Raw genomic sequence first — 24,986 nt, forward strand, 5'->3', positions numbered from 1 at the left:
CTCTCCTATCCACAGTTTCTGGCTGGATTGCCGTGTCTTACCACAGACAGCCCTGGAGACACCAGTACAGACTCCATCTGCAATAAAAGGGGACTTTGTTCCAGCTTTTCCCTTGGCCCAGCATGCAGCAAGCCCACCTGGGCCTCATTCAGCTCTGTGTGGGCTGGTAGTCAGCTTCTGCTGGGAATTTAAACCTTTTACCCTACTTTCCACAGCAAATAGTGGAGCAAACCCAGCCGCACCAACCCCCAAATTTCACTCTAAAAACCACAATTTTCATTTTCCTCTATTCAAGCCTTGAAGAAAACAAACTTCGCTTGAGTGAGCTGGAGGCACAGTGTCCTCCAGGATCATTCTTGAGTAGGACAATATTGCAGGGGAAGACTGGCAAACCCAGAGGTTACTGGTGCTTAGGAAGCTTTGCAAAACCTTCCCACGTGCGGTGCTCTTGCACCGTCCTGAGCTCCTGGAGCCCTCACTCAGCTCAGGCACAGTTGGGACAGAAGGGGATGGTTCCGTCTGTCAGATGTGGGGACAGGAGGAGGGAAGACTTTGCAAACGCTGCCACGAGGGCAGGGCTGTTTTCATTGATGGTGCCAAGTGGTAGTACACCATCTTTGATTAAATGTGAGGTGCTGAAGGGCAAAAATTCTCAGTGCTAAGGAGAGAGTGTCTCCACTCACTAAGCAAGGTAAGTGAAGGGGAAAGTGCAATCTGTATTTCATGGGAGGTGTTCAGTTTTTAACAAAACATTTTTGCAGAAGACGTGCCCAGGCAGGGGTGATTCAGAGCATTTTATCAGCCTCACAGAGTATCCCCACATCTGCTTGGCCACATTTTCTCTCTTTTGTTCATTGTGAATGATTTCTCCTGCCAGGGTTGCTCCTGCTTGGAGTTCTGCTCTCAGTGGAGCCCCGGAATTTTCTCAGCAGGCCTCTGCAGCGAGTTCTGAGCCAAGGTGGGGCTCTGCTGCCAGCCCAAATCTGCGCTTCCCCTGCCCAGCCTGAGTGCAGGTGGGGCATGTGCTGGGCATGGCCGGAGACTTGCATGGCCAAAATCCTCCAGCATTTCCATCTGCTCATGGCTTTGGGTAGCACAAATCACACAACACCCATGGCAGCTGACAAATGGCATTTCTTGCAGATTGCTACAGCCGCACTGCTGATCCACAAATACACGAGAATCAATTTCAGCTGAAAAATGTCATTTATTACAAAGTGCTACACCCACGCCGACAATACAGAACTATACAAATCTCAATTTAGGTTAAAAACAGGAATTTATTCTATTATTACAACCTTTCTATGTAATAATATACAAATACCAACTTCAGTTACTTTATTGCCAACCTCCACAACAACGCACTATACACTAAGATCAATTAGGTGTTTAACAACTTAATTTATTACATATTACTACAAAGATTAAGCTCATCTTGGAATACAAAAATATCTCTGTAGATATGTAAATAGAATTACATCCAGAAACAGATAAATATGCATATAAAAATAGACTTATATACCTATACAAATACCAATATTCCTATTTTAAAAGCCATATAACAAAAATTGTATCAAAAGAGATACCTACACAACTTTACCCACAGGAAATAGAAATTAACACAGATATAACAATATCCATGTCTACATAGATAAATTTATACACATATATGTAATTTCAAATATATATATATACACATAGCATACATTCATAACAAAATAAATATACATAAATATAAGAATATACACATGGAAATAAACACATACAAATAGCAACCCACATATAGAAATACACATATAATAAACCATGGCTACGTTCGAGTCTGTGTATCTTTAAACAGCACTCGAAGCAGAGGGATCCCAGCTGCCCCATCTTCAAAGCCTCTCGCTCGGTCTCCTCCTCCTGTGCAGAGCAGCTCTCCTGGACATCGACAGCAGATGGAACACCTGGCAAGCAAAGGGAACACGGAGTGAGTATGGGGACGTTTCCCTTGGCAGCAGCTGCACTTCCATCAGGGAAGAGGAAATGTCAGAGCCTCCCAGGGGGGTCAGAAAGAGAAAGCAGCCGAGCGGGCCAGGCTGTGGTGAGCGCAGCCGCGGCGGGACTGTCCCGCAGCCCCGGCAGCCCGGCAGAGCCGGCACAGCTCCCGGCCCTGCCGGCACAGCTGCCTTGCCCAAGGACAGCCCCTGTGCCGGCCGGGGCAGCTGTGCTGAGCAGCCCCAGCACGGGCAGGGCCCGCTCCTGCCCCGCCGGGCAGTGCCCACGGCCACAGCCCACGGCACCCTCAGCCCCACCTGCCTCCCCGGGCCTGTGGCCTCACCCGGGCTCTCTCCAGGCTGGCAGCAGCAGGTCCCCGTTCACTGCTCTTGCTGCTGGCCTTCAGCTCCTCCCTGCTGGCTCCCGTCAGTCTCTGGCTGTCCTCAAGGTCTTCATGGCAGCTGTGGCAAAAGTGGAGGCTCTGGAATTGCTTCCAAGGCCTGGCAGAGCTGCAGTCCCAGAGCCCTCTGTGCTCCCTGCTGGCCCCCTCCATCCCCTCAGCCCCGCCATGCTCTCGGTGAAGCCCCAGCCCCCTTCAGTTTCTTCAGCCCCTCCCAGTCCTCTCACCCCCCTCAGTCCCTTCTGACCCATCCCGTCCCCTGAGACCCACCACCCTGCCAGCCTGTGCCACTTGCCTGTCACCTCAGTGCCACCATGGCCCTCGGCTGCCCCACAGCCCTCAGCCCCAGCAGCAGCTCAGGGTCACCGTCCCTTCAGCGCCCCCTGAGCCCCCTGAGCCCCCTCTGTCTCACCGTCCTTCAGCAGCTCCTCAGGGGACAGTGCCTGGGGCCAGCGGCAGCTCCCACCGCTCCAGGGACAGCCGGGGCTGGAAGTGCTGCTCCGCCCGGCCCGGCCGCCAGCTCGGACCCAGCACAGGGACAGGGGACACAGGGGGCACCGGGGCAAAAGCAAGAGGTGAAAAAGGCAGCCGAGGGGGCAAAGAGCTAAAAATGCAACCTAGGCCTACACAAACAGCAATCTATCCATCAATCTCTCCACCTAAACATTCCTATTCCTCTTACTATATAACTATACACATTCATAAATGTAACTTCATACATATGTATATATATATATATATATAAATATTTTACTCTACACATATAAAAAACTAACTCTGAAAATCTATAAATGTAAATATATAATAAAATATAATTATATCACATCTATAACTATATACATATCCACATTTAACTATACAGATCTATCAAGCTATGTCCATATAAATAGAACACTATCATCTATAAATGGAACTCTAACCACTAATAAATAGAACCATAGAAATCTATAAACATATCTACAAACAGAGGAGTTCTACCTGCCCGATGGTCACAGGCTCTCCCCTGTCTCTTCCTGCCATGCAGGGCAGCCCTCCTGGAGATGTTGGTCAGATGGCGTCTGGGAAGCAAAGGCAACGCTCAGTCAATATTGGCCCTTCTGCACCTTTCCCTTGGGCAGCATTTGTCCTTCGACCAGGGGCTGTCCAAGATGGCCTGAAAGGCAGACTCTCACTTGGCAATTTGAAGCAATCTGCCCTTAAAAGAACAGGGACCATTCCAAGTGTTCAAAAGTGTGTTTCAAAACACTGAAGTATCTTGATAAAGTCTCAGCCCCCGCAGTGCAAAGGGCACCCAGGAGAGCTTGAAACACAGACAGTCCCAGCTGCCACAAGGAAGCCCAGCCTTGTTCTTTCTCTGAGCTGACAGAGAGACCTCAGTCTTCACTGAAATGGCTGAAGCTGAAGGTGCTGGGAGCTGAGTCATGAACCAGCTCCATTACCTGGCATCTACAAACTGCCCTCTGCAGTCAGCAGCAGCTGCTCCAACTCGACCATCAGCTCTGGCAGGAAGGGCTGGGAGGGACAGAGCTCCCTACAAGGCCTGCAGGCTGCACCAGCTTGGCTAAGGAATGGATCCACAGTGCTCCCTCTCTCCTCTTAGGCCCCCCCAGTCAGGGGGCATTCAAGCTTTTCCTTCTGATACTGGAGTTACTGTGATTTTTCTATTGGTTGGCCTCTGATGTTGTGCTCCTTGTTTTTCTTGTGGGTCAGGCCCAATACCAGAAGACTGGTATTACATTTAGTCAGTGATTTGGACTTCTACCCTGACTTTTTGCTCTTTTTTCCCCTGTTCCTTCAAGAGTCGCTCAGCCTGGCCTGCCCTGGCACCCTGCAGCAAATTTATCCACCCACTTCAGCACAAAACTGGGACACCCGGCTTGGTGACACAACTCCCACAAGGTCAGGTTTATTCCCTGCTCTCTTGCCACAGCAGAGGACTCAGTGTCAGAGCCTCTGGAGAAGCGTGGAGGGCAAGGCTCAGGGAGGTTGTGCCCCTTGCAGGATTTGAACTAAAGGCACCAGGAAGCACCAACCCTGCTCAGAGCAGCCATCTCACAGCTCTCTAAATCAGTGTGGGCTCTGTCCTTACCAGGCTCCTGGGGCTCCTGGGAACTGTTCCTGCAGCTCTCGGTGCCAGATGAAGCTTCCTCTGCTGCAGCTCTGTTCACAGGCTCCCCTCCTGAAGAATCAGGGCCAGCACCAACATTGTCCTGAGCAGAAAAACAGAAAGAAAGGAACCCAAAGATCACTCGCTATTTTGCTGGAATCATATCAGGGATACAATAACTCTCCTTCTCCACTCCCAAAGGACATGGAGCACAGAGGAGGGAACACTGCCCCCACGGTTCACATGACAAGCCTTTTAAACTCGGGATTCAGGGGGCCAAGGTGAAACTGAAGCTCTTCCAAAATGACCTTTGAGACAAAACATGAACACAGCAAACCAGAAGACACCAAGTGAGGGGACGTGCCCCCACGCTCTGAGCCTGCCTTATCCCAGAGCTGTGAGAAATCAGCCAGCACAAAGCCAGGGGCTCTCCTTGCTGCCAGCACGGCTGCCAGCAAGGGCAGAGCTCGCTCCCAGCCCTGCCCAGGGCTGTGTGCTGCAAACCCACAGGCAAAGCACACATTTCTGCCTGGGAGTCTCAGCACCCGCAGCCAACCGCTCACACAACCCATCACAAGGTGCTGCTTCTCGGAGCCCTCTGCTGCTGCCCCACGGGTGTCATCCAGGCAAACATTTATGCACCCTGGGTATTTCCAGGATCACATTTGGGATCAGTGGCAAAAATCTGTACATCGTTAGGGTAGGGAAAAAAAACAACCCAAAAGACAGGAAAAGCCAGACAACCAAGTAGTGTTTCTATTCCACTGAGGAAGTAAATGTCCACAGTGAAGCAAATTACCTTTGGACACAAAGATACTCTCACTATGACCAGTTTCAGAATATTCATCTCTTCTGCCATAGCTCATCCATCAGAACCCTAAAGATTCTAAAGATGGTTCAGAGCCTGCAATGTGTCCTTTTCTTATGGAATAAAATGCTTCTCTAAACTGCTATGTGTGACTTTACAGAAGACAAAAGTCATGCCGCTTGAGAATAAGGTATTGGTAAATGCAAAATATCCCACTCCCCCCTTGAGTCATAATCTCAAATGTACTGCAGGCAATGGGTCAGCACATCAACAGAAAGAGAGACATTTCTTTGGCCAACATGTGTCATAATCTGCAAAAGGACAGAGAGCTGCAGCTGCAGCCCAGCCCCAGCCACGGCTCTGGGAGCGCCTACACGCACGGCAGGGCTCACACAGTGATAGTGGAGCCCTTGAAAATGTTAAAGATAGACTTTGAAAATGTTGGGCTTTGTGTTTTCTCAGATCACTGCACCTGCGTAAGCAGTAGGATAAATGATATAATTGTTAGATGTGATGATTGTTTAGTAACTAAATATAATTATTGTATAATCATAAGAAGAATCATGAGAAACTATGTTAGAAATTTAAGGGGGAACCATGAGAAGCTATGTTTAGCTGAAATCTGTGCATACAATAGAACAATATAAGTTTAATAATTAACATGAAAGTTATATAACGATAGAGTATAAAACACGTTCACCTCGAATGTATGGTCGGAATCAGATTTGGGTGGAAACTACCCCGATTCCCAGAGCTCTTAAATAAAAAGCACCGCATATAATCGCTTATGTGATTGTGTGTTTTTGAACGCTAACAACAGCAGCAGCAGCTGCAGCCCAGCCCTTGCTTTGCCTTGGCCTTCCCACCCAAAAGAGGCACAGCCCACATCTGCTGCAGCTGGGACAGAGGCACCTCTGGCATGCCCCTCCCTGCACGGGACACTTGGCCTTCAGTGCCAATTCTCCAAACACTCTTCTCCTCTTTCCCAGCAAGTAAAACCTCTTCTTCATTTCTTCTTCATCCCCTCTTTTAGAAATCTTTCTTAACCGAGAATAATTCAATAACTAAATAATAATGAAATAAGTTCAATTAAAGAAGCCTTTGCTTCTCAGCCGTGTCACAAGGTTCAAAAGCTTTCAGTCCAGCCCCTTTGATCCCCATCCAATGGAATTACCCGAGCAGAGGGAGATCTTTCAGACAGGGACCTCCTGATCTCCCGAATCATTTTCTCTACGGCAAGGCCTAGATCTGCTGGTGGCCATTCCTCCTCCCCAGGCACGTTCTGTGCTGAGCTGGAGGCCGTCCATGCTGCACAAGCTGCACTGCCAGCGGGAGCGCTGGGCCCTGAAGTGCCCGGGCTGGCTGCAAGAATCCAAACACATTGGTCAGGCTCCACAACGTGGCTGTGGGACACAGAGCTCTAGTGCTGCTGTGGATCAAACATCACGGGAAGCACACAGGCAAAGCAGGCAGAGAATCTTTCGGCCTCCTAGGTGCCCCTTGCTAGTAGGCTTGACAACTTCTGGCCGAGAATGACAGAGCCTTGTGGAAAACGACTTGAAACGGTCACTTTTCACGACCTTTTGGAAAAACAAGGCTACAGCTCTTTTCCTACCTCGTGCGTCGTAGGCTGGGGGCTGCTGCTCCCTGTGGAGCTGCTGGAAGCTGCAGGGCTGGAGCCCGAGCACCTCCCGCTCGGCCGGAGGCAGCTGCTCCCCGTAGAGCTCCTGCGAGCGGCTGCGGGGCCCCTCCCGCCCGAGCGGCAGCGGCCGCTCCCCGTGGAGCCCGAGGAAGTGGCAGGGCGGGATGCCGAGCACCTCCCGCTCGGCGGGCGGCGGCCGCTCCCCGTAGAGCTCCTGGAAGCGGCTCGGCCCCTCCCGCCGGGCCGGCAGCGGCCGCTCCCTGTGCAGCAGGTGGAAGCCGCAGGGCGGGCGCCGGGCGAGCAGCGGCCGCTCGCCGGGGGGCTGCTGGAGGCGGCCGGGCCGGGGGCTGCGCAGCTCCCGCCCGTCCGGCAGCGTCCGCTCCCCGTGCAGCAGGAGGAAGCCGCTGGGCGGGCGCCCGGCCGGCAGCGGCGGCCGCTCCCTGGGCAGCGGCTGGAAGCGACCGCGCCCGCGCCGCCCGGCCGGCAGCGGCCGCGGCCCGGGCAGCTGCCGGGAGCCGCAGGGCGGGCGCCTGCGGCCCTCCCGGCCCGCCGCCGGCCGCTGCCTGTTGGCCGCGCTGCGGCGCTTGATGCGGAGCAGGAGGTCGGGGCGGTCGCGGCGAAAGCAGGGGTTGCAGTAGTGGAGCCAGGCCCCGGCATCGCCCGGCGCAGCCGAGCCCACCCAGCCCGGCACCTTGCGGAAGCCGTAGCGGTAGAGCTGCCGCACGAAGCTGCGGAACTGCGTGGCCCTGAAGGTGTGCGGCACCGGGGCCGGCCCATGGCCACGGCCCCTGTGGGCGTGGCCCGAGCTGAGCAGCTCTCGCTCCAAGAGGCAGCGGTCGATGAGCAGCCCCTGGGCGCGGCTGTCCCAGCGCACGGAGCGGACGCGGGGGCTGTTCACCAGGCGCCAGAGCTTGGCGGGGAAGGTGCCGGCGCTGAGCCCGGCGGGCAGCGGCAGCTCCGCCATGGCGTCCATCGCCGACTGTGGCCACAACGCCCGCAGCGCAACGGCCGCGGCTGCGCCGGCGGCGCGCGGCCTGAGGGGGGCGCTGCGCTCGGGCCCGCGCGCGCCCAGCGCGGCCCCGGCGCGGGCCGGACTTGGCGGGGACGAGCGCGGCAGAGCCGGGGCTGCGGGCACAGCGCGGGCGGGGCGGCTCCGGGGCTGGCCGCGCTCGGCTCGGCAGGGCCAGCTGCCAACCCCCTCTTTCTCTGCCTGCAGGCATCCTTCTGCCTTGGCCTTGCGCTACAACCCCCAACCAGCAAGACAAGGAAGAGAAAACAGCCGCTTCTCTCGCAGTCAGCCTCCTGCAGCTCTTGATGCCTGCGCTTATTCCTGCCCAGGTCCCAGACTTCTCATTTCCCATCCTTGAACTCCATCAGATTCCCCTCAGGCCAGTTCTTTAGCCTGCCGAGGTCCCTCTGAATGGCGCAATCATTTGGGCTCTCAGCTGCTCCTGCCAGCTTTGTTTTGTCTGCAGACTTGCTGAGGGTGAGCTGCTCCTCCAGCCCGGCCGTGAATGAAGACATTAAAGAGCATCTGCCCCAGCATCAGCCCCTGGGGCTCAGAGTACCCGTGACTTGCCTCCAGCTCTACTTTGTGCCACTGATGACAGTCCTCATCCATTTTTCAGCCTTCCTCGCTGGGCATTTTGGCAGTTTGTGTTTAAGGATGCTGTAGGAGACTGTCTCAAAGGCTTGGGGAAAGCTGGGGTACACATCATGCATTGCTCCACCCATATCCATCCGTTTGATTGTCCTATCACGGGCATCAGGTAGCTTAACCATCACTCCCAATCAACTTCTTCTCCATTTGTTTGGATCGGTTTCCAGGATTGGTTACTCCATCACCTGTCAGGGGATGGAGGCAAGGCTGACTGACCTGTATTTTCCTCTCCTTCTTACTCTCTTGGAAGAAACCAGTCTATTAGAGCAATTCTGGCTGGTTTTAGCTAGGCAATTCCAGAAAAAATAACCAGTAAGAAAAATGAAGCTCTAAATGGAGTCTCTTAAAATCTTCTTTCTGCTACCATTCTAGACCTCCAGAAAGATCTTGTTTTCTTTCCAGTACTGGACAGCTGATTAAAAAAAATAACCAACAAGGCAAATGTCTCCTTAATAGAATATAATATACCTATTATTCAGAAGACAATAACTTAGATTTTTCTTTCAGGATTAGACTGAGATGAAAGGACTTGAGAGGTTCCAGAACTTTGATATTTTCTTGTCTCCAACTGTTTGGAAAACTGCTAGAACATGGTGAAGACACAGTGCTTTTGAAAATGCCATTCTGAAGTCTTGTATGCTTGTATTACATATAAAAGGACCTGCAAGGATTTTAGAAACCTGTAGCTCAGATTCCTTACTTTCCAAATGAGGAAATGCCAGAATTAGTTTGATCTTTGGTTTTTTATGTTGTGTTTCTGATTGCTACATTTTTATATGCATATGTATCTTTTTTTAATAGCATGGTCACATACTGCATTTTCCTTCCAATCCCAAAATCATCAGTGCTCAGAATAGCCGATAAGCAACTAATCAATATTCTTTTTAATCTCTTTTATTTCATAATAAACTCAGACACCAGTGATCTTTTGGGAATCCAGACTTGTATGCAAAGTTTGCAGGGAAGATTGAGCTCTCAAGCCCTGTGAATTTTCTCTTCTCTCCTTTGCCATTTCCCTTTTCCTTCATCTCTGGCCTGACCTCAGGGCCCTTTCCCCTCGTGTCAGGCCCTCTGTTTGCTGCACTCCAGGGAAGCTCTCAGCTGTGGGTTCCCCAGCGTGGCAGCTCCAGGCTTGGAGCAGCAGAACCCAACTGTGGCTGAGAGCCCAGACCCCCCTGGGCCAGCTGGGCTTTCAGCTGCCAGGGCAGCACGGAGGGAAAGGGGCAAGAGAGAGCTGAGGACGCTGCCAGAGCAGCCCTTGGGCAGTGCAGGGTGAGAGTGGCTTAAAGTGCTGCTGAGCCCCACTGCGGGGGCACAGGAGGCTGCTCTGCCATGGCCGCGGCTGTGCCGCCCATCCAGACAGAAAGGCAGAGCCAGCAGGCTCTGATGGGGGAGAGCAGCTCCATCCCTCCAAAACTTGGTCAGTCCTGCTAAAACCTCTCTTTGTCCTTCTGTCTGAACACTGACACTGCTTTGGAAAACAGAATGGAGGTGACACGAGACAATCGATTATAACTTGGAAAAAAATTTCCATGGGTTTTTTGGTTTTGTGAAAAATGCATGTATTTTATGATTGGCTTTTTGCAAATATTAAAATGAATATTATATGGCTTGTGTTAGAAAGTAATGCTGTATTGATTCTCTTAAGTACTGTGTTAAATATAGTTTTAGGTTATAAAAATTGTTAAAATAGAAACGATGCTATGTAGGATACTTTTTTTAAAGGAAGGGCTTGCAGCGAGATAGCAGCCACAGGACACCTAAATCTTTCAGAGAAAAAGAATTTATGGCCCTCTTATCAGAAGAAACGAACTTCTTCCTGCCTCAAAGGCGCTGTTAGGATTTGGAGGAAGAAGTTGACAATGACCAGACAGAATCCTGTGTTTGAATGGAATTTATGCATCATGTATGAAGTGTATGAATATGCAACAGGCTGTTGCTTTTAAGGGTTAATCCTGTGTTAACGGGTGTCCTTTTTTGGGCTTTTGCTGCCCAGAAAAAGGTACCCCAGAAAAAGGTACCCGGACGTCCATAACTCTTTGTATTTGTTGTCTCATATTGTCCTAATTCAAATTGTCCAAATTATTACTACTCTAATTGTATTACAATTTTTATGACCATTTTATTACTATTAAACTTTTAAAATGTTAAAAACAAGTGATTGGTGTTTTTCAGAGTTTGTTGTGGTGTTTCAGTTTGGTTTGGGTTTTTTGCATGTGTGTGAGGCTTAAATGTGTCCTAAAGTTCTTGTGCATGCATGAGGCTGTAGAGTGGCCTCCACGGGGATCTCCTTGGCTCTGCACAAGCCCAGAGAGCAGCACGGGCACCTCAGGCCGAGCACAAAGGAGCACAGGATGATCTGCAGGGTGCTCTGTGACAGCAGGCACTTGGAGCTGTTGTCCAGTGTGTAAGAACTACATCCCCTCTTCTTCAGCTTCTCCTAAAAATGCCCACTGATGTTGTTTTGTATGATGCAGCTCTCCTAAGCCCCTATTACACTGTATCTGCACGAGCATTCACACAGGTGTTTGCTAAAACAATTCTGCTCCAGCTGAAAAGCACTGGGTACCCTGAGCAATAGCAGCAGATAAATGGACATAGAGAGACTTCAGGAGCAGAAGCAGCATTAAATCCATGACAATTGTGGAGATGTGAAAATACAGAAATCCACCAATGGTAGCAAAGCCCACACATCTCCACTGGGTTCTGCAGAATGGCAGCAAATAATGCACAGGTGTGGAGACCATGAACTGGTTGGTGCTGCACTTATTTGTCAGTGAGCAGAGCTGTGGGAGGCAGGGATTAAGGGTGATTTTGGAACAGGAAGAAGAAAGGGACAGACAAATTCCAGGTGGAGGCAGAGTGGCTCTGCTCTGCTGACCCAAGGAGAGCAGGGAACAAGTTGGAAAGGAGTAGGAAAAAAGAGTTTTGTAAAAGGAAACCTTGCTATATAGGCATTAGTGTTCTTGCCACAGCCCACAGAGCTTAGAGCATGAATATTCATCCCATTTAAATATTCCTGCAAGATGTAAGAAAAATTCCTTTCCATGTGGTTATTGACACAAACATACCCATGAACAAATAAAAAAACTGCACAACTACATGTATCATTAAGCAGGATACTCTGTAGATTCTCACATTAACACTTGCAGAATTATATATGATACTTCCAAACATATAGAGACTCTTGTTCTCTGTTTGCTTCTTTAAAACTCACAAAATGTAATGAAATTCTCTTTCAAAAGTGCAGAGCCTGCTGTGTGGCTAAGCAAGCCATTATTTGCTTGCTCACAATCATCTCTTCCTTGTGTGTTAGTCACTGATGCATTAATTGCTTATCCAAACTTGAAACAGTTCATGAGTCATTCTGAAGAGAAACTAAATATGAAGGAGCCCATTTGAATGGAATTCATGTGCTCTGCCTCTTAAAGCTGAAGGTCTGTATTTATTACCTGTCAGAATGAAGTCTTGTTGCCTAATAAATGGGAAAATAGGAAATATGCTGACGAGAGCACCATGTTTCAAGGGATCATTGCATTTTAGTTTTATTTGACCAAATGAGTAGTCAAAGAGAGAAAGGACTGGTCAATTACAACAGAGAAAGCAGGTGAAAGATGTCTAGGTCTGCTGCAGCTGGAGTCAAAAATGAAGTGTGTGGGTTTTGAAGTGGGGAAGGGATTCCAGATCAGATGATTTTAATAACTTGCATTACTAAATGCATGATCTTCAAACAAACACATTGGTATTCCTTGTCTTGAGGAAAGGAAGGGTATTGGGGAAGATGAAACAGGAAAGCCTTATAAATATGATTGTCTGGCAAAAGATTTTGAGACTATAGAAACTATAAGCAAGATTGAAAGAAAGCAAGCTTTGAGATACCTTAGTTAGTGAACAACTGGAAAACAATGGTGTGGCCCAACTGAAGGTAATCCCCTTTTGAGGAAACAATTCCCTCTGCTTGCAGACAGGTCCAAGGTTCAGAGCAGACCCTACTAGCTCAGCAGAAGGGGTCCAAAGAGGAGTTTTTAGGGTTTAAAATGTAACACAGTATGGTAATATAATGATTCTTACAGGCTGGATGTAAATGCTATAGGATTTGTATCTTGGACTAGATTGGTTAGTGAGAATTAGACTATTCAACAGAGAAGAAGATTTATTGTATTGTAGCAGGAACCTCGCTCTCTTACGCTCTTCCCCTCTTACTCTCTCCCCCTCTCATCCTCTCTGCCCCTCTCTTCTCTCGGGCCTGCTCCGAGCAGTGCCTGGCAGCTCCAAGCAGGGCCCTGCACCCAGGCCCTTTGCAATGAGCCGCAGGTTCCACGGCCTGGCTGCAGAGATCTCTCGTCTCCGTCCGTCCCGACCGTCCCACCCCGCAGTGCTCCTGCAGAAGGGGAGAAAGAAGGCATGGAGTTTCCAGGAGTATCCAGATAAATCCACTTTATTCTGGACCAATATGGAATTTTCATGAAGCAAAAGCATTAAGTGGAGGGCTCTTCACCCATTTCTTTTCTTACTAAAATTCTGTGAAAGATACTATTTTGGAGTGTAAAAACTTTCATGTTGAAAGAATTTGAAGTCTGGGCCAATGACAATGCAGTGTTGAAAATCCAAGTCTAAAACTTTTCAAATTAAATGACCCAGGATGAAGTAGGAAACACAAGTCCTTCCCTTGAACCTTGATTTGCCTCTTCTAGCTCATTCCTGAAAGTGGTAGGCAAAGAGGATCCCACAGAAATCAGAGGAGCATCAGGGTCTATCCCTAAAAGGCAACTGTAGATGGGAAACAACTTGGGAATTAGAGGGACATCAATGAGCCACTTGTGAGTCCAACTGTTAGTGAAGAGCCCTTTTCCAAAGAAATGCCAGCTTCTCTCAAGGAAGCTGAGCAGCAGGACATTATGGCTGATGTAGCTGGCAGGTACAAAGCAGAGAAAGCGGGAAATTTCTGGAAATGAACCCTGTATTCACTGATCACAGCAGGATGAAGAACCCATTTTATCAGACTCTGGCTCTTAGTAAGAAAGGAAGAAAGCTCTATTTATGATATCAGGCCCAGCTGTTCATGGTCAGAGGTGGTATCAGCTTTAACTCCAGCTCATCATGCCTGGAGGCAGCCCTGGAAGTGCTCCTGCACTTCAGCTGGTGCCAGGGCACAGGGACACCCGCACACCCTCCCTAGACCCCTGTATGCCATAAAACTAAAGGCATCTCCCCAGCCAACCCTCCAATCCAGCACTTAGCACAGAGCATGTCACTGCCAGTGACATCTGCATGAAAAAATACAGAGAAAAGTGCAATTACAAAACATACTGGGGGCTCAATATAATACAGGAAAAATTCAGATTTTGGTACTTACCTTCATAAATGAGCATACCTACTAGCTCTTTTCCCTAAATTAATTCATGGTTGAACGTCTGCACTTTCCATAGCAGTGTCCTAAAATTCTTCCATTCATTCATTCCCAGCTAGCAGAGCTCTCACACAACCTGTTTTTTCTCTGAAGTGTAAGGAAGGATTTAGTTCAGATGAACAGTGCTGCTTCCTCTGAAAGATATAAAATTGTGGAAATAATATCTGCAAAGCCATAGGTTCTTTAAGGCAGGCCTCTGGTATGTAAAATAGGGAGTGTTTATATTTAGCATCATGTGCACATAAGATAACGATCAAACCAGGTTCTTACCTTCATGAAAAATAGTTTTTGTGCTCCCAGATATGGCACAGCCAAATAAGGCCGAGCTCAGACACAAATGCGTTCCTCACCACACAAATGGCCAAACAAATGACAGCTGCCGGTGACACTTTTCCTGCAGTCCCGAGTGCCCCAAGCGCGGATCCAAGCGGCGTCTCACCTGCTCAGCTCTTTCCGGCCCGCGGATCCGAGCCCGTCCCGGAGCGTCAGGAGCAGGGATGGGAGCTCAGCAGCTCGGGCTCGATGCCGTGTGCTCCGCTCAGGGCTCCGAGAGCTCCTGCGGGGCCGGAGCAGCCCCGGGCAGCGGGAGCAGCTCCTGCTGCGGCAGCCGGGCAGCCTCTCCCCAGACACACAGGTGACTGCACACCTGTGCATTCAGGGCCAGCTCCATTCTGCTGCCCTGGGGCTGGCGCTCTCCACTGTGTTGCTGTTAGTGCACATTGGTGTGTTGGTCCTGGAAACACCCAGGAACAGGCAACTCTCAGGCACACATTCTGCTCCCAGGGATGTGCTGCACAGTCCCTGCCTGTTCCAAACACCAATTTGGTTTTGTTCTGAGAGCTGTGTTTTCCATCTCAGGGTTTGACCAGCTGATTGCCCCCGTTGAATATTTTCATTCAGCATTTGTGGATTTCACACATTTGCAGTTGTGCTGACTGCTCCTTCCAGCTGCGCAAGGACAGCCAGTGTGGACCTTTTCCTATGTAAAATGCATTGTGTGAGGACTGTTGGGCTGGAGGGCCCTTCTGTAATGTTATTGCCCCAATTCCTTCTGCTGAGAAAGATAATTGGATTCAGGCAGTTAATCCATTTTGTAGATGCTGCAAAATCTAATCTGTGACAAACACATGATCAAGTATATGGGAATTGGTGTCAGTTCCTTTCTTCCTTCCCAAAGTAGGAAAGCCATTTTTTCTAAAATCCTCTAGCAAATGGCTGTTCCATACTGGAACTTCTCAGCATTAAAAAATTGCATTGACATCTCTATAAAATATTTCTCTGGATTTTCTTTCTCTCTTTTAAACTCTCATTGCAATCTAGATGGAAACCAATGTTCAAATGGCAGAATTTCTCTGCCAGTCCAAATACAGCAATTTGCCTAAACGTAATTAAACTGCAGTTTGGTGCAAACCTACACAGGCCTATGTAGATAAGAAAAAGATGAATACTGATTATTCCTATGCAGTATAGAGAAAAAATAACCTATGGTTAAATCACGTAATGTGATATATAATATTTATTTATTTATTAAATAATGAAATCTGTTTATTATTTTTATATATCATGTAGCGCTAAATCCTGGTTTATTGTTTTCCTATTAAAATGTCATTGGTGGATGACATAAAGCAATGAATCAAATTAAGAAAAAAATTTTAAATATTTTTCTGACAAGATTTTTTTAAGATTCAGAGGTAAATAACAATCATCTGATACAAGAAGTTGGTGAAACTGCATTTTGCCCGTTAGTCAGAATCTTTGATTAGCTCTATCCAGTGATTTCTAGATCTGGCTGAAATGAAGTAGCTTTTTACAGACAGTATATGGAAACTTTGAGGGAGAGATTAAAAAAAGGCATTGACAGATCCTGATATCTGATTTATTGGGGTATTTAGCCATGTGCATAAGCACATGAACTGCATGGAGTTCATGTGCATGTGACATGTCACTGCATGTCACTGCATGTGAGAGGATTCATTTGCCTAAAGGATCTGGCTTAACTTGGAATGCACAATTTGGAAAGAAGATTCCGTGGACATAGACTGTGACCGTGGTCACAAGGGTTCTCAGGATGAAGAAGAGACGAGAGTGTTGACTCCATGATCAGAAGGCTTGATTTATTATTTTATGATATATGTTACATCAAGACTATACTAAAAAACAATACAAAGGAAAAGGTTTCTTCAGAAGCTAGCTAAGCTAAGAATAGAAAAGAATGAATAACAAAGACCTGTGTCTCAGACAGAGCAAGAGCCAGCTCTGCCATGAGTGGTCAGGAAATTCAAACATCCACAGGAGACCAATCACAGGACTACCTGTTGCATTCCACAGCAGCAGATAACCATTGTTTATTTTTGGTTGCTGAAACTGCAGCTTCTCACAAGGAAAAATCCTAAGAAAGGATTTTTCATGAAAGACGTCTGCGACACAGGAGCACCTGGAAGCTACTGCCAAGGACAAAAGTCTCACTCTTGCTGGTTTTGACATGGAGTTTTTGGTAGGATTTTGATCTACATCTACAGTCATCTACAGGAACTGGATTTTTAGATACAAAGTGCCTTCAAGCAACATTTCTAAGCATAGTGGGCAAGGAAGTCCAGATACTAATGAGTTGTGGTTGGTTTTAACTCTGTGGAACATCTGGTACAATATCCCACAACGTGTTATTTTTGACTCTTTCAGGCGTTTAAAAGTCAGGCTTATTCTTGTCAACACTTTTCTTTCCTCCCTTCAGAAATCTGCATGCCCAGGTACTCAATTCTTTCTCAGTTTGTTGACAAGCTACCTGTCAGACAATACTTGTCTCTTGACCCAGAGATGGGCAACTGTCACCATTAGGCCACACGTGGCATACACACGTGATCAGGGTCCAAGAAGAAAAAAGTTTTCTTTATTCTGCCTGTTCTCCAGCTTATACACTCTTAACCAAGCGTGATCTTAAGTCACTGACTACACCACCATAACTTCTTATATCCATTGGTGCAAAGCAATTAACGTCAATAGAATTGGCAAAAGTTTTACAGACATTTATAAGGCAAGTATACACATCTACTTAGGCACTAGTCTAGCTTACGAAAATTTCATCTCTCTTTTCTAATTGGTTTCCATGCTGACGGCCTTGTCTTCTTCCTTGCTATGGATACACTGAAAACCCATCAATTGGGGTGTCTTCTATGAACTCAGCTTTGCTTGCAGGCCAGCTGTCAAGCCCCTCCATAGGTCAGCACGCACCCACGTGCTCGAGAAGTGACTGCAGCCTAAAATACTCCTGGAAATTTATTATCTTTGCTTCTTTTCCCCCCTAAATGGCATTGAAGAAGTGAGACTTTTCAGAACCAGCTAGCATGCCACCTAGAAGAAGCAGACTTTTGCTTTCAGTCAAAGCTTTTGGGACCAAAAGGCGCGTTTGCTTGGATTCCTTGGATGCCGCTTGGGTTGGCCCATTTTCTGAGTTCCCCTGGGATGCCTTGAGCACTGCCTTATGGACTGGGAGGACATTTTCTGCTGCTTTATGAGTGAGGAGAACTTCCCAGGCTTTTCTTTCGCATCAGCTGTACAGAAGGTTGCCTTGCTGGGCACAAGGAAGCCATAGAACAGCTGCTATTGTGAGGTCAGGGGAGCGGTGCCACGTCACAGTGCTGTCAGCACAGCGTTGCCCTGGGGCACGCAAGGCCTGCTTGTCCAGAGTGGCTCTTCCGCTGGCTCCCTGCAGGAGGATCCTTGTGCTCAAGGAGTTCTCAGCAGACGGCCTGCACCCCGAGAGGAGTCTGGGCTTTGCCTTGGCTGGCATTCAGTGTGCAAACCCGCACAGCGCTGCCAAAATGATCGGGCAGGTCTGTGCCGCGGTTTGCACGGTCTTTTCTGTTGTCTATTCTGGCTACTACCTGACCCAGCTGACTCGTAAGTAAAGGTTTCTCCTGGGGCTGGCATCACCTGGCTTTTGCTTGACTCTGCTCTTCATGCCACAGCAGTGACCGAGTTTATTTGGGAACAAAATAGCCATGAAGATGCCACCGCTTTGGTCAATGTCCTGCCAGCAGCATCAGCTAAAAAGGGGGCATCTGTGTACTGGGGGGCGGGTGCAGAGTATTTGCCCTGCAACCTGCAGCGGTTGCCTTCCCTCCCCGAGAGAGTGCGCGGCACTGGAGTCTGTCATTTCCTGCGCTTGCTGCTTCAAGCAAGACAAGCTGCTGATTGCAGACTCGGAGGGGAGATGCTCAGAAGTACTGCTAGCAACTCAGTGGCTCTCTCCAGGAGCGAAGGAAAGCGCCTTTTGCTCCCAATTCTGCCCCTTAGAGGCCTTGGCTGCGTGACTTGACCCCTTGATGGTGTGCCAAGACTGCGATTGCCTTGGCGATGCAGCACAAAGTCCAGTGCAGGGAGGGTTTGCTGCTGAGCCCAGCAGCTGTTCCTGGGCTGCTTCAGCAGGGAGCTGCCACAGGGAAGGGGCCCTTTGGGGAAGCTCTGCTGGGCTACCATCTTCAGCCAAGGCATGGGAATTAGGGCATGCCATTTAAAAGAATCTCCATCTAAAATGCAGGAAAGAGAAGAGGAAAATGCTGCTTGAGCTGTTGGGCACAAGGGAAGCTCAGAGTGTTGAAGAGCAAGGGGCATTTCCAGCAGCGTCTTTCTATTTCTCTCTTGGCAAAAGAGGCCCAAATGTAGACAGAGCCTACTCTAGCGTCCTTGTTGTTCTCTTGGCTGCTGTGGGAAAGAGCTGTTGCTCCTGGAGGCCTGTTGGGAAAGGGAAATGCTCTGTGTTGGGACTGCCTTGTGCTGCGGGAGTGGCCAGCACAGGCACTTTTCTAAGGGCCTCTGGTTCCTTTTCCCTTGCTCGCTGCAGGTCACCTGACACGCGGATGGAGGCAAGCCTGGCCTTTGGTGAGTGGCAAAGGAAGCTGGGACGTTGCTGGCGTGTGACAATGGGGCGGCAATTCTGCCAGCTTGGCCTCTTGCAGTCCAGTGTGGAGTGCCAGCGTGGGAGGCTGAAAGAAAGGCCAAGTGCCCCGTGGCATCAGCAGTAGCAAAGGGAGCACTGGCTGTTTGCTGATTTTGCAGGGAAGAGCCTTTCAAGAGATGAAAGGCAAATGGGACAGCTGCAAGGCATCTTGCTGCTTCTAGGCAGCAGGGAAGCTCAAATGCACAGCAAGATGGGAGTAGCACCTCATTCAGCCAACTTCCTGGGCTTTTCATGACTCAGAGTCCCACTTGTATCAAAGTCTACCATTTCCCCTTCTTCTGGGTCCTTTCCCAGCTCAACAGAAAGCAGCTCCTGAGGGATTGCCTTTTGCCCATCTCTCTCACTTCTGTCTGTCTGCAGGCCTCAACAGCAGGGTCAGCAGCTCCTCTGGCTGCCTCTGGCATTGAGGAAGAGGCTGAAGAGGAGCAAAAGAGCATCAAGCCTCCAGCTGCTCTCCCTGCACAGCCTGAGCTTGCAGAGCCGGTAAGTGGCAGTGAGCTTGGCACTGCCTTTGGTGCAGGGCCAGGCTTCCAGTTTTGGAGCAGCCCTTGTTGCTCGTGGCTGAAGATGCTGGCGGCTGTGTGCCTGCCGGGACCTAGTGCTGCTTCAGGCAAGCCAGGGAGCCCTGGCCAATGGGGTCTGAAGTTTGGCATTTAAGCTGGGATGCCGAGAGGGCCCGAGAATGTCTCCTGGCATCAGACAGGAGGCAGCATTCAATGATTCTCAGTGTAGCAGTCAGCCCCGTGTGCCCATTGTCAGTGCAGGCTGCCTGTGGTCAGCGGACGGAGCGGCCCAAAGACGCAGTTGCCGGCCTTGCAGGGGACCTGGCAGACACTGGCCCCTGGAAGGGACCTGCCCTCTCCGTGGACTAATTAGCTTCAGGCTGTGCTTCACTTCCAGCCGCTCAGAGCAGCCTTTGCAGAGGAGAATCCTTGGCAGCCCTACATTGTGAAGGGCGCGTGGGTCTGGGCAGGGCAGGAAGGTGTCTCCAAAGGGCCGCTCCCTAAAGGCTTCCATGGAGAGGGGCAATGCGTGAGAAGGATCAGAGAAGGGCCATGCTGCGGGCTTCTGAGCAGAGCACTGCATGCCAGCTGCGGGCTGATTTCATTGCCCAGGGAAAGACAGGAGGAGGAAAGCAACAAGGCTCTGGGGAACTGCTCTGATCGCTTTCTGGATCTTGGCAGCCCCATGGATCCCTTGTTGCCAGTGTCTTGCAGAAAAGCTGAAAACATGGAGCATGGAGGTGGCCCTGAGGGGCTGGATCCAAGTAGCCTTTGGGCTTTTGCCAAAGTTGCCTTTGAGAAGGGGACATGGGAAAGGCCCCAGCTGGAGAGGCCTGGCGGTGGCTGACAGCACCTTCCCAAGGCCTTGCTTTGGCCCTGCACTCGGCGGAGCATGTGTGCCAGACACCCTTCTGACGGGCAATCCTTTCTGGTCCCAGCTCAACACAGGCTCTGCAATTCAACCTGGTGCCGCTGGACCAGCGTGGCCTGCAGCAGCCAGCTCGCCCCCCGCTGCTGGCACTTCCTGCAGCAGCGCAGCCCAGCAGCCCGAGATGAGGCAGGAGCAGGGCCGGAAGACACTGAGTAAGTCGGCTGCATTTCTTGTCTGCCAGAGCAGTGTGTTGTGTGCGTGTCTGGGTGTAGGCTGTGCCAGAAGTTGCCCCTCGCTCTCAGAGGCGCTTAGGCCTCTCGGCAGAAGCCGTTGTTGTGCTTTGAGGCAGCGCGGCAGCGCTCAGGGACTTCCTGCTGCCTGTGAGGGCGGCTGGGCCTGGCTTGGCTCTGCCTGGGCTGCCTTGTGTGCCAAAGACAAAAGCAGAGATTGTTTCTGCTTGAGCAGAAGGCTGGCACCTAGCAAGTGACTAGGCCCCAGGGAGCTCTCTGGCCCCAGCTTTCGGGGGGCCGTTTTCGGGCTCCCGTTCTTACACCTCCTCTGGCTCAGACACCTTGTGGCCCTGGCAGTGGACCTGCCAGTGATGGTGGCTGTGACTGCAGAGGCTGCAAAGGCCCTTGGTGACCTCTTAGGGCCCTCTTCTTAAGGTCTCATCATTTTGGCTTATGGCATGGGATGCTGCGCTTGAAAGAAACCAAGGCCTTCTTGGAAAGGCCACCTGATGAAAGGTGGAGAAGATGGCCCTCCCACTTGCTGGTCTCAGCAGCTGGAAGCCAGGGGACCGCAAAGGGCCCAGAGCTGCCGGCAGCGGGGCTGCCTTTGGGAGGGTGTGGGGAGCGGCGCCTCTGTGTGCGAGTGAGCGCCCTGCGCTGCTTTTGTCTTTCAGGGAGCATTGTGAGTCCGGGCCAGCCAATGAGCAAATACACGGCATTTGAAGAACTGGGACGAGGGTAAGCGTGGCCTCGGCTCCTTTTACAAAAGTGTGGGCCAGGTCTTTGGCTGGTGCAAGATCAAGCGTGAAGTCAGGCAAGCTCCAATCACGGTCAGGCTCTGGCTTTACCTCCTGTCGCCTGCCTGGACTGCTGGGGCAGAGCAATCCGAAGGCCTCATCAAAGAAAACTTGATGCTGGCATTGTCTTGCTTGCAGCAAGGAGGAGCAGGAGCTGGGAAGCCCTCTGCCCCTGCAGCTTTCTGGCCTGAAAGAGCACCTTGCCATTCAAGAAATGTCAGATTCTCAAGGACAGTCTTCTGACTCTCATTGTTCTCACTCTTTTGACACACACATGCATGCACACCCGCACAAGGAGGACTGTTCCCCTTAGGTTTGGAAATGACGTGGCTGGGCGTGCGCCTTGGAGATTTCCAGCGGCCCTTGGTCTTCATGCTGCACCTTAGTGTTCCCTTGGACAGGCTGCCCCGCACGGCAGAGGGCTCACGGCCCGACGTGCTGTTGGCCGAAGAGACGCCGCAGCCAGGCATTTTCTAAGGAAGGCGTGCAGGCAGCCTGGGGAGATCTGCTGCCTAGGCTTGATTTCAGTGCCAAGGGATAAAGGGCTCTTTCTGCTGCTTTTGTCTTTCCAGGGGCTTTGGAGCTGTTTATAAAGCCCTTGACACCAGCAGCGGACAACAGGTAAAGTGCCAACAGCCCCATGCCATTTTGCAGCTCTGGAGCGCTTTCCCCGCTGCTGTGAGCCCTGCCTGGAGGTTTGGGTGGCAGCTCCATGTCTGCAGCAGAGGCTGTTCCTCTGAAGTACACTCTAGGCTCAGGGGGCAGAATGCATTTGGGATGGCCTTTGGTGCTTCTGCTAAGCTCTGCTGTCTAGTGACAAGGCCCTTTGGCCCAGCCCGCTGCCTCATTGCAGCAGCACTCGCTCCGTGCTGCTTGTGATCTCGAGCAGGGGGCGTCTTCTCAAGGTAAACGGTGGCCAATGTCATTTCAGGTGGCAATCAAGATCATGTCGCTTGAGGAGGAGATGTCCGAGGAGCTGGCTGCCAATGAAATCCTGGCCATGAGGGACAACAGGAGTCCCAATATCGTTACCTACTTAGACAGGTTGGCGTATTCTCCTGTCAATGTAGCTTTAGCTAGTGCAAGCCCGAAGAGACGATGCCCTTTGGTCACTGGCAGAGAAGGGAGCTGCTGGTGATTTCTCTGCTGGTCTCCAGAGCGTGGCAGGAGGTGGAGCTGGTGATCATGAATCTCGTGTGGCACACGTAGCTTGGAGAGCAGTTGCAAAAACCTGGCTCGGGCCCTCGGCTGACTGAGGCTGTGCCCATTGCTGTCTCTCCATGCCGTGGTTTTCTTCTTTCAGCTACCTGGTGGATGCGGAGCTCTGGCTGGCCATGGAGTTCATGGACGGCGGCACCTTGTTTGATGTGCTCAGCGCAGTGTACCCGGAGGAAGGACAGATAGGCGCTGTCTGTCGGGAGGTGAGGGATCCCGCTTGTGCTTCCCCAAGCCTGTCCAGGATGCTGCTTGCCAGCTGGAGGTTAAGGACAGCCGGGATTTCTTGCTCTCACCTTTCTTTTGCTGCTGCTGCTGCTGCTGTCACCACACACAGGAGAAGAGCGAGCATGGGAAGTGAACTGCCTGCCGCTGTCCCCGCACTCCTCAGGCTCTGTTCTTGCACTCTTCCATCCTGTGTGTCCTCTGGCGCTGGTGCTGCCTCACTCGCTTGGGTTCACTTGCTTCCTCTTCTCAGCTTTGCCTGGGAATGTTAGCCTGGAGCCTGTCTGTCTGTCCTACATTCCTTGCCACGGGAAGGCAGCATGCAGGCGGCAGAATTTCCAGCTAAGGCCAAAGAGCCGTCCTCAGCTGCAAAGGATAGCGTTGCAGCCCGCATGGCGATGGATTCTGGAACAGCTCTAAGGTGCTGCTTCCTCCTCTGCTGCCACTAGGCTTCCCCAAAAATCTTTGCCGTGCCGCCTCCCAGCCAAAGGTGACGCGCTTCCTACCCAAGGCCGGCGGAACTTTTGGGAGCCCGGATGCCTTCGCTTGGAATCGAGAAAAAAACTTCCAAGAGTGTTGAAGCAGCAAGCTCTTCTTCGTGACAGCACCATGATGCTGCGCCCTCGCTCACAATTCCCTGAGAAAGCCGTCAATCCCATTGAGCTCTTTCCTTTCTGGTGGGATGAAATCCCATCCTGTACGTTAACTTTCCCTCCCTCCTTTTTCTCTCTCAGTGCCTGCAAGGACTGCATTTCCTTCATTCCCGCCAAGTCATCCACAGAGACATCAAAAGCAACAACGTCCTTGTGGGCATGGATGGATCTGTCAAGTTGGGTGGGTATCCCTGCTGGGCTGCAGCATTTGCAGCACCTGCCGTGCGCTTGCATTTGGGTGACTGCCACTTGGGCAGAAGCGCCGCTTGGCCAGTGCGTGAATGGTGAGGGTGTTGTGGAAGTGGCCGATGCCTTCTTTGCCTGGCTCCAGGCACGTGGAAGGAGAGCTCAGCTGCTTTTTCAGCTCGATTCAGCATGGCCTGGTCAGGCTTGGAGTGGGCAATGGTTTTGGCCGCTTTGCCAGTGGGAGCTGGCTTTGACAGGCTTTGTTTTTGGCCTCAGGTGACTTTGGCCTCTGTGCTCAGCTCAGCCCTGAGCGCAGCAAGCGCAGCTCCAGCGTCGGCACTCCCAGCTGGATGGCACCGGAGGTGGTGAGAGGAGAAGCCTACGGCCCCAAAGTGGACATCTGGTCCCTGGGCATCATGGGGCTGGAAATGGTGGAAGGGGAAGCTCCTTACGAGCGGGAAGCCCGTCTCAGGGTAAGGTGCAGCTTAGCAAGAGGGCTCTGTGTGGAGAGAGCTGATGTGGCTAGCAAAGGAGCAGGTGCAGTGTCCTCTTGCATCCATGTGCTGTAGGTTTTTGAACTGATAGAAAGGAACGGGCCCCCAAAACTGCAGAACCCCAGGCACCACTCGGCTCTCCTGTGTGACTTCCTCCGCTGCTGCCTGCAGGCAGACGAGGACAGGCGCTGGTCTGCCCAGGAACTCCTGCAGGTAAGAAAAAGCAAAGGGGCAAAAAGCCCTGTCAGCTGAGGACACCTGCATGAAGGCATGAGGAGGAGTGTGGGCCACGTGGCGCAGGCAGTTCCCAGCACAGGAAGGCGCAGGGGGACATGCTGCCCTCGGTGCTCTTTGTGTGTCTTCCTGGTAGCCAGGGAATCCTGCCTGAGCCCGTGAGGATGGGATCCTGGAAAGTAAGAGTTCCTTTCTTTGTTCTTTTTCCTCTGGGCAGCATCCCTTTGTTACCTCCGGCGATCCTGCCTCCAGCCTGGCTGCTCTGATCACCTCAGCCAAGCAAGTGCAGGAAGACTGGAGAGGAGACACCTGCGCCTGAGGAGGCTCTTATGCCCCGCCAGCCGAGAGGAGGGAAAAGGGGATGTGTCATCTTTGGGCAGAGCTCCAGCCATCCCCCGCGTATTAAGAGGAGCTGTGCCATAGATAGGAAATATGATTTTTTTCGTATTTGCTCAGTTTAGGTGTTTGGTTAGGTAAGGTAAGGTAAGGTAAGGTAAGGTTAGGTTAGGTTAGGTTAGGTTTGGTTAGGTTAGGTTTGGTTAGGTGTGTGCTAGGTTCAATTTAAAGCTCTGTTGTTTTTTCTTTCTCAAAGAGATGAAAGTTCAAAAGAATTAGGA

The 24,986-nt window shown here is 50.8% G+C and overlaps 1 protein-coding gene across 1 annotated transcript; it reads left to right on the forward strand.

Moving 5' to 3' along the window:
* The first annotated feature begins 7,896 nt into the window (after positions 1-7,896).
* On the forward strand, positions 7,897-24,688 carry LOC139604255 (serine/threonine-protein kinase PAK 3-like). Its single transcript, XM_071455350.1, has 11 exons — positions 7,897-8,227; positions 14,547-14,712; positions 17,714-17,901; positions 18,845-18,882; positions 19,322-19,444; positions 20,403-20,547; positions 21,676-21,797; positions 22,294-22,406; positions 22,666-22,783; positions 24,211-24,348; positions 24,587-24,688. The coding sequence occupies exons 1-11, from the start codon at positions 7,897-7,899 to the stop codon at positions 24,686-24,688; spliced, it is 1,584 nt and encodes a 527-aa protein (XP_071311451.1).
* The last annotated feature ends 298 nt before the right edge of the window (positions 24,689-24,986 follow it).

Source organism: Agelaius tricolor, unplaced genomic scaffold (assembly GCF_023055355.1).
Source record: "Agelaius tricolor isolate 1412-34295 unplaced genomic scaffold, bAgeTri1.0.p SCAF_48, whole genome shotgun sequence".
NCBI classification, from domain to species: Eukaryota; Metazoa; Chordata; class Aves; order Passeriformes; family Icteridae; genus Agelaius; species Agelaius tricolor.